The following is a 9,310-nucleotide window of genomic DNA, read 5'->3' as shown; positions in this document are numbered from 1 at the left end:
TCTCCAAAATTAAAGAAACATAGGTTTTAACCTCACAATTCAAGCATCAAAGAGCAATCAAAACTTCCTATCAAGCATAGTAACTAAGCATTTTGTTCAATCATTGGACCATTCATATATTCTCAACTAACAACTTGCCACTTTAGCTCATATTTCATAAAATCAACTGAGCAAAAATTTAAGCTGACAAAATTTCTACTGTTTCAGCTGTTTCAAAATTTTCTCAACAAAATGACCTTTCAAAAAATTTTCAAATATAACCCTGTTATCCACAAAATTTTCAAATTTAATCCTGTTATCCACAAAAATCCTATTATCCAAAAATTTCAATCAATCCTCACCCCCAAACTTAAAATTGACAGTCTCCTCATTGTCAACAAGAGGAAAGTAAAGATCAGGGCATGAAAGGTCAAAATTTCGCTTTTCTTCCTGTACAAGTATATCAGTATGCACAACTATCAATAGTATCGTCATCAGATAATCATAATGAAATCATCAATTACTAAAGGCATCCACAAATTAATCAATCAAAAGATCCGTTAACCATTCACATTTTCAATCATTTCGCAACAGTTAACGCAGTGAAAATCAACAATGATAGAAATGCTCAACAGTCAGAATCAGTTCAACAGGCCATCAGTAGCCTTGCCAGAATCATAGAAGCAAAACAACACACAAAAATAGACCAAAATGCAAGAATGCAAAACACACATAAAGACAAAAGCAACAAAGCAAGCAACAACAGCAGCAGAAACGGCCCAACTAGTCATCCTCCTCCTCAGAATGCTGATCCCCCTGATCCTCATCACCCTCTGCAAATGGATCGACGGCCATATCATCGCCCGAGCCAATACCAGCCCCAGAAGTTCCAGCTTCATGTTCATCTCCCGGTGACTCTGCCTCAGTGCTTGTATCTTCCACATCCGGCGCGTCAATGTCCAATTTCCTTGCAATCTGGACTAATAGTTCCTCCATGCGCCTTTGTCTACGTCTCCTGTGACGTATCTCTCTGTCCAATTTCTCGTGGAGGAGATCCAAGCTTTGAGTGGTAGGGTCAACACTGGCACTGGCTTGAGCTTCCTGTTGCCTCCTATATTCCTCGGGGAACTGTTCAGCAAACATGGCTTCAGTGATCCTTTGTTGTTCTCGTTCAGGAACCAGATTAGAGTAGTTGAATGGTGAAACAGCTTGAACTTTCGCTTTGTCTTTCCATTCTACCCCCACTTTAGATAGCAGATCCGAGATGAGGTGAGGCATGACGAGATTTGTGTTGTGGGCTCTGCAGGCATCCCAGATGGCATCAAAAATCAATTTCCTACATCTACTGTCGCCTTGATCATAAACAGATATATCAGGAGTGCCAGATTCCTTGGGGCTTCACTGAGATGCGTGGTTGGCATAATGTTTCTTGTGACAATATGCAACCAGATTCTGGCCTCAGGTATCATGTCTTTTCTCATAATATATGCCTGGCCCCTCTTAGGCCGCACCCACATCTCATCAGAACCGGTGAGTGTTGCTGAGATGGCATCGAGGGGAATCTCTTTCTGATTGTTGAGATACCACTGATATTGGCACTTTTCCACCTCGGGAAGCTCATAGTGATCTCTGATGCGCACCGGAGTAATGAGGAAACGCTGGTACCGTATAAACATCTCATTACTCAAGTTTGTTGCCACCCTAACATAAATTTTCTGACCAGCTTCTCATTCCCTTCACCTTTGGGACCAATCAGATTTAAGAGGTTGAGCTTCCTTGCTTTTTATAAAACCCGAATTTATTTGTGCACGGAAATTCTCTTTCTTGATGCAAACCTCTTTTTTCAATAAGCTCTTTATTGGAGGATCAGGGGAGGTAGCACGGGCTTTCTTCCTGGGGGCCATTGGATTGTTACCTGCAAAGAGAAAGCAAAGCACACCACACACAAACTAAGCAAATAACACCCACAATCACGAAACAACCGACAAAGAAAAAGAAGAAAACTAACCTAAAAATAAAGAAAAACTATCCCCCAAACTTAAATCAAGGAGCCAGACACCATCTCACCATTACTTAATCCCTTTCTAAACCTGAGTTATAAAATACCCCCAATTCAAACCAAGTTCACAAAGGTTCTCTTTTATCTTTTAATTTCAAAATCAGACAACCATCAGTAGCTGCCAATTTAAACTAATTTCACTAAATCAGAATAACATTTCCAAATCAGTTACAAGTGAAAAGAACAACATAACTTGGGTAATGAACCGGTGTTATTTGAAAATTTAGACAAGCCCTCATTTTCTCAAATAGGTCCAAGCTATGATCACTCAATTTCACAAGTATCACATTTTCATCAGTACATGTTCACAGATAGTTGGGCAATAAGGAATTATCACCTAACCACAATGTAACCTCAGAGAATCAAAATGCCCCCATCTAGAGTTCTAAAATCATCTAACCACAATGCTCAACCCTAGCATTACCCATCTCCAGCAAAACTAAACTAGAAGAAAATAAATAAATAAATAAGAAAGAACACACTTACCATGTACGAAGAAGGGAGAGAAAAACGCCGAAACAAACACAGAAGAAGGCACCACGTTGAGGGAGAGAAAGAAAGGCGGTGGAACAAGGAGAGGAAAAGCGACCGGTGGTGGGAGACTGAGAGGCGATGACGGCGGTGGGCGATAAGGTGATGACGGCGACGGTGGAGAGGAAGGTGAAACGGGTGACTGGAGACGGAGTGGTAGGGGATTATCGAATAGGAATGGGGGGAACCGAATGGGGAGGGGATTATCTATGGGGAAACCGAATGGGGAGGGGGGATTTGAAATTGGGATGGGGAGTGAAAAGACCAAAGGGTTAGGGTTTTAAAATTAAAACAATGAATCTACCCTCAAAACCGGTCAGATACACAAGGGCAAAGTGGGTATTGAGACAAATGAGTAAGGTTAAAACGGGGAACACAGAAGAAATTGCGAGAAGGCGCCGCGGCGGATTCACCAAGGCCCGCGCGCCTTTTACAGAACTGCAGACCTAGTTAAGTAAGCGAGCCGCGGCGTCTATGTCCAAACGCCGCGGCGGTTTTTACCGAGGGGACCGAAAGCCATGGACGAAGGCGCCGCGGCGGATTAACGCAGGGGCCGCGGCGCCTATTACAGAAAGGGCATTTTGAAACAGATGAGGCGCCGCGGCTTCTGATCAAATGCGCCGCGGCGCCTCACACAGAGAAGGCCTAAATGAAAAATTAATGAACACAAACTGGACCTACCACAATCAAACACCCTACACACAATAAAACAAGACTAAACACAAGCACAAGCATAAAAACAAACACAACACAAACAACCACATAAAAGCAAAACCCACAAGTCAATTTAACACAAATTAAACCAATCAAGGTCAATGCCACTGCTGGAGATTAAGGTTAGGTGCACTTCCCTGGTTGCGCTAATTAGAAATCAACCACTCCTGCTAAGCTCCAAAGTTTGAGGAATAAACCAAAAGGCCTACAAAAACAAAGATCAACCGTAAATCACTAAAACAAAACCGAAATAAAAGAAACACATCAAAGGCAAGTTTAGAGCTTGGGTTGCCTCCCAAGTAGCGCTTGGTTTATAGTCTTCAGCCTGACTCTTCAGCTCTGTTATGATTGTTCAGCAAAGTAGATCGTAGAAACTTGACGATCCACCTTTCCACCCCAATAATGCTTCAAACGATGGCCATTTGCATGAAATCTTTCACCTTTTTCATTTTCCAGCTCCACCGCACCATGGTTAGCAGCTTGTACCACAGTGAATGGCCCTGACCAACGTGATTTGAGTTTGCCCGGAAATAATCTCAATTTGGAATTATGAAGTAACACCTTTTGCCCCGCTTCAAAGACCTTAGGGATAATTTTCTGATCATGATACTTCTTGGTCCGTTCCTTATAGAGCCTTGCACTTTCATAGGCATTAAGGCGAAATTCCTCCAATTCATTTAGTTGAAGGAGCCTTTTTGCACCAGCAGCTTGAAAGTCAAAGTTGAGCTTTTTTATGGCCCAGTAAGCTCCATGTTCCAATTCTACAGCAGATGACATGCTTTTCCAAACACCAACCGATAGGGAGACATCCCAATCGGAGTTTTATATGCTGTCCTGTAGGCCCAAAGAGCATCATCCAGTTTTAATGACCAATCTTTTCTTGTTGCACCTACTACCTTCTCAAGAATGCTTTTGATCTCTCGGTTGGATATTTCTGCTTGGCCATTTGACTGAGGATGATAAGCCAAAGTTACCCTGTGCTTTACACCATATTTCTTCATCAGAGCTTGAAATTGATGATTGCAAAAGTGAGAACCGCCATCACTAATAATAGCCCGAGGTGCTCCAAATCTCGTGAAGATGTTTTTCTTTAAGAATTTGATCACCGTTTTAGCATCACTGGATACACATGCAGTAGCTTCAACCCATTTCGAGACATAATCCACAGCAACCAGAATGTACTCTTGATTGAGAGACTTTGGAAACGGGCCCATGAAGTCAATTCCCCATACATCAAAGAGTTCAACTTCCAGAATATTATTCAGAGGCATTTCATTCCTTCTTGATATGTTTCCCACTCGTTGACACCGATCACATCGGATCACAAAGGCATATGCATCTTTAAATAGTGAAGGCCAATAAAAACCACTTTGAAGGACTTTGGCAGCAGTTTTCTCTCCTCTAAAGTGCCCACCATAAGCTGAAGAGTGGCAACACTCTAGAATATCTTGCTGCTCAACTTCCGAAACACATCTTCTTATCATCTGATCGGCACATCTTTTGAACAAGTAAGGTTCTTCCCAGAAGTACATCTTTGCATCGTGAAGAAATTTCCTCTTTTGATGGGAGTTAAGGTCTAGTGGCAGAGTTCCACAAACCAGATAATTAACCAGATCTGCATACCATGGAGTAGTTGAGTTATCCACAAAGAACAAGCATTCATCGGGAAAAGATGCATTGATCTCTTGACAATGATCATGTTTAGCTCACTACTTAATCGAGATAGATGATCTGCCACTTGGTTCTCAGTGCCTTTCCTATCAACAATTTCCAAGTCAAATTCTTGAAGCAAAAGGACCCATCGAATCAGGCGTGCTTTGGAATCTTTCTTGGTAAACAGGTACTTTAGGGCAGAGTGGTCTGTATAGATAGTCACTTTGGTGCCCACAATATAAGACCGAATTTCTCACAAGCAAACACCACTGCAAGCAATTCTTTCTCTGTAGTAGTGTAGTTAAGTTGGGCATCATCCAAAGTTTTACTAGCATAGTAGATGGGATGGAAGACCTTCTCTACTTTTTGTCCTAGAACTGCTCCAACGGCAAAATCACTAGCATCTGCCATAATGATGAAGGGTAGCTCCCAATTAGGTGCCACTAAAATTGGTGCTGAGGTGAGCTTCTTCTTTAATTCTTCAAAAGAGTTCATACAAGCATCATCAAACTTGAACTCCCTATCTTTCTCCAACAAATTGCACAAAGGCTTAGTGATTTTAGAGAAATCTTTAATGAAACGACGGTAGAATCCCGCGTGACCCAAGAAACTTCTAATACCCTTAACACTTGTTGGTGGAGGCAATTGCTCAATAACAGATACCTTTGCCTTGTCAACTTCTAGGCCTTGTTTGGATACTCGATGACCAAGGACAATGCCCTCTTGCACCATGAAGTGACATTTTTCCCAATTCAGAACCAAATTAGTTTCTTCACATCTTTGCAAAACAGCTGCCAAATTATCTAAACAACAATCAAAAGAATCTCCAAAAACAGAGAAGTCATCCATGAACACTTCAATTGTTTTCTCAATCATGTCAGCAAAGATGGCCATCATGCATCTTTGGAATGTTGCTGGAGCATTGCAAAGACCAAATGGCATTCTTTTGAAAGCAAACGTGCCATATGGACAAGTAAAGGTTGTTTTCTCTTGATCTTCTGGGGCTATTACAATTTGGTTGTATCCTGAATACCCATCCAAGAAACAAAAGAATTCTTGCCCAGCAAGTTTATCCAACATCTGATCAATAAATGGCAGCGGGAAATGGTCTTTTCTGGTTGCTGTATTTAACTTTCGATAATCCATGCAAATTCTCCACCCAGTCACAGTACGAGTTGGAACTAGCTCATTTTGGGTGTTAGCCACTACAGTTATACCGCCTTTTTTAGGGACGCATTGAACTGGGCTCACCCATGAACTATCAGAAATAGGGTAGACTATGCCAGCAGAAAGCCATTTCAGGATCTCTTTCTTGACTACTTCTTTCATAACCGGGTTTAATCTCCTTTGATGCTCAATGGAAGGTTTGTGACCATCCTCTAATAAAATCTTGTGCATACAAATAGAAGGGCTGATCCCTTTGATGTCAGCTATGGACCACCCAATAGCTTTCTTGTGGTGTCTCAAGACCCTTAACATTTCTCTTCTTGCAACGTGGACAACTGAGAAGAAACAATCACAGGTAATGTAGTAGAATTACCCAAGTAGGCATACTTGAGATGTGATGGTAAAGTCTTCAACTCCAACACCGGCGGTTCATCCACAGAAGGCTTTAGAGGAGAGCTTAAAGCACTAGTCACATCCAGAGGCTCAAAAGTCTTAGCTTTTCGATACGGAAATGCTTCAATACTCATCATTTCTGCATAAGCTTCAACCTTGCCATCAATACTACTTGTTTCTCCAATCAACAATGCTTCTAATGGGTCTTTGGTCAAAGAGTTAATCAACTCCTCTTGCACTGTAGAATCAATCACATCGATACAATTACAGTGAGCAGAATCATCTGGAAACTTCAAGGCTTGATTCATGTTGAATATCACCTTCTCATCATTTACTCGCATGGTGATCTCACCCTTTTCTACGTCAATGAGGGTTCTTGCAGTAGCTAAGAATGGCCGTCCCAAAATAATGGGGATATTCCAATCTACCTCACAGTCTAACACAATGAAATCAGCTGGGAATATGAATTTGTCTACCTTCACCAAGACATCTTCTACAATCCCTTTTGGATATGAGATACTTCTGTCAGCAAAGAGCAATGTAACAGTTGTTGGCCTAGCTTCACCCAAATTTAATCGATTAAATACAGCTAGAGGCATCAAGTTAACACTTGCTCCCAAATCGCATAGGGCTTTTCCATTGAAGTGTTTGCCTATGTTACAAGGAATATAAAAGCTGCCTGGATCTCTCAATTTGGGTGGGAGTTTTCGCTGCAAGATGGCACTACAATCTTCAGTCAGAGCCACCGTTTCAAATTCACCAAATCTCTTCTTTTTGGAGAGAACATCCTTAAGAAACTTAGCATACTTAGGCATCTGCTCTAATGCTTCAGCAAACGGGATGTTGATGTGTAATTGCTTAAACATGTCCACAAATTTCTTGAACTGGACATCTTCATCTTTCTTCCTGAACCTTTGAGGAAACGGAAGTGGCGGCATCTGTGTAGCAGGAGGGGGAGTTGTCTTCCTCTTTTTATCATCAACCATTTCACCCTCTACATTCTTTCCTCGAACCACATCATTGAGATTTTCTTCTGTTTGTTTCCTTTTCTTGGTTTCTTCCTCTTCTACTATACCACCTTCTTCTGAAAGCTCATTTGTATCAAGGTCAGTCACCATACTGTTAGTGATGTCCTTGCCGGTCTGACTAGGCCTCTGAATGTCAGGTAATTGCTTTCCACTTCTCAAACTGATCGCTTTGCACTCTTCATTACCATCCCTTTTTGGATTGGGAATGGTATCACTTGGTAAGCTGCTTCTTGTGAGTACATTCATTTGTGAAGCCAGTTGACCCATTTGCACCTCGAGATTCTTGATGGCAGTTTCATGGAGAGAAAATGTTGCCTTATTCTCAGCCCTTGCAGATTCTTGATTTGCTAATAGTTGAGCAAACATCTTCTCAATTTTGGATTCTTCCTTTTGAGGATGCTGCTGTTGCAATTGATGTTGCTGTGGTTGACCATGAAAACCAGGAGGCCCCATTTGTTTAGCACCAGATGGTAATATTTGTGGAGGATTCAAACTTGGCCCATTTCGCCAAGAGAAATTTGGGTGATTTCTCAAATTTGGATTGTAAGTTTGAGAGTAAGGGCTTCCTTGTGGTCTTCGCTGCGCATTATTCATATAATTGACTGTCTCCAAGGTGTATGGGCATTGATCAGAATGATGTTCCTCATTACAATGGTCACAAGTGTATCCCGGAGCCTGAAGTGCATGAACTCCTGCAGCATTTCCTTTCTTAATCTGCAATTCCAGATTGTCAAATCTCTTAGATATTGCTTCAAGTTGCGATGCAATATCCCTTGATGATGAAGAACTAGGCTCCTTATATCTCCCAGAACTTTGCCTTCTCTTGTTATACTGTTGCATAGTGCTAGATGCCACCTCTTCATACAGTTCATATAGCTCATTTACCTTCATCTTTCCGATTCCTCCGTTTGAAGCGGTATTCAGCATTGTCACTGTCTGATCATTCAACCCATTCCAGAAGGCTTCCATTAGAACATATTTCTTTTGCTCATGATTTGGACAATTTCTCCACATATCCTTGAATCTTTCCCAAGCCTCGTAGAATAACTCATCCGGATGCTGCTCGAAAGAAAGCAATTCACCCCTTAATGTAGCACGTTTGCCCCTTGGAATAAATCTGCCCTTGAACTTAGACACAAGATCATCCCAAGTCTTAATGGAGTGTTCTGGTAAAGAATTCAACCACGTTTTCGCCTTGTGAGATAACGACATGGGGAACAATCTCAATCGCAGTGCATCTTTAGTAACCCCAGTTTGTTTGAAGTTCTCACAAACCTCTATAAACTTGGTCAAATGCTCATTCGGATCATCCTTAAAATTTCCTTCAAAAGTACCCATCATCCCCAGTAGTTGAATCATAACGGGCTTGATTTCAAAATTCCTGGCTTGAATGTCTGGTAACCGGATACTTGAGTGAAAAGTCTGCCCTTCTTTATCCAAATAGTCATCCAGGGTGTACACATCGTTCTCATCTTCCTCCGCCATGTTTTCTTCTGATTCTGATTCAGGTGGTGGTGGTGGAAGTAACTGAGGTTGTTGTTGAATCTCCGGTGTGTTTTCAGTTTCTCCCGACCTGGATACTTCTTCAGTAACTTCTCAATCCCTGATAAACCTTGTCGCTAGGTAATCAAAGTTTTACTAGGGAAAATGCAGCAAGTGAGGCACTACCTAGGTCATTCTTCACAAGGAGCCTTAAGTTGTATTTCAATTCTTAACAATTCACTATTAATTATCAAATTACCAAGATGAGAGCTTTAGTTCAGAAAAAGAGAAATCAAAACAAGAA

The 9,310-nt window shown here is 41.5% G+C and overlaps 2 protein-coding genes across 2 annotated transcripts; both read right to left on the bottom strand.

The window, feature by feature from the left end:
- Window positions 1–3,019: 3,019 nt before the first annotated feature.
- LOC114754863 (uncharacterized) lies at window positions 3,020–6,265 on the bottom strand. Its single transcript, XM_028943703.1, has 5 exons — window positions 5,194–6,265; window positions 4,154–4,898; window positions 3,659–4,061; window positions 3,446–3,488; window positions 3,020–3,198 (listed from the first exon to the last, which is right to left on the bottom strand). Exons 1-5 carry the CDS (start codon window positions 6,263–6,265, stop codon window positions 3,020–3,022), a joined length of 2,442 nt encoding a protein of 813 aa, XP_028799536.1.
- A 143-nt stretch (window positions 6,266–6,408) lies between these two features.
- LOC114754862 (uncharacterized) lies at window positions 6,409–9,009 on the bottom strand. Its single transcript, XM_028943702.1, has one exon. The coding sequence runs from the start codon at window positions 9,007–9,009 to the stop codon at window positions 6,409–6,411; it is 2,601 nt and encodes an 866-aa protein (XP_028799535.1).
- Between the last annotated feature and the right edge of the window lie 301 nt (window positions 9,010–9,310).

Source organism: Neltuma alba, unplaced genomic scaffold (assembly GCF_004799145.2).
Source record: "Neltuma alba isolate B1F8T4 unplaced genomic scaffold, ASM479914v2 tig00010220_pilon, whole genome shotgun sequence".
Taxonomy (NCBI): Eukaryota; Viridiplantae; Streptophyta; class Magnoliopsida; order Fabales; family Fabaceae; genus Neltuma; species Neltuma alba.
This window is presented reverse-complemented; position numbering and strand designations above follow the sequence as displayed.

What these genes read in the sequence shown, in the direction of transcription:
- LOC114754863 (XM_028943703.1), bottom strand. Translation starts at nt 6,265, where the DNA reads ATGAAAGAAGTAGTCAAGAAAGAGATCCTGAAATGGCTTTCTGCTGGC. An exon ending in GTGGAAAGGTGGATCGTCAA is followed by an intron (nt 3,489 to 3,658) that starts GTTTCTACGATC and finishes TTGTTTTTGTAG; the next exon opens with GCCTTTTGGTTTATTCCTCA. An exon ending in TTTGGAGCTTAGCAGGAGTG is followed by an intron (nt 3,199 to 3,445) that starts GTTGATTTCTAA and finishes TCTCTGTGTGAG; the next exon opens with GCGCCGCGGCGCATTTGATC.
- LOC114754862 (XM_028943702.1), bottom strand. Translation starts at nt 9,009, where the DNA reads ATGGCGGAGGAAGATGAGAACGATGTGTACACCCTGGATGACTATTTG.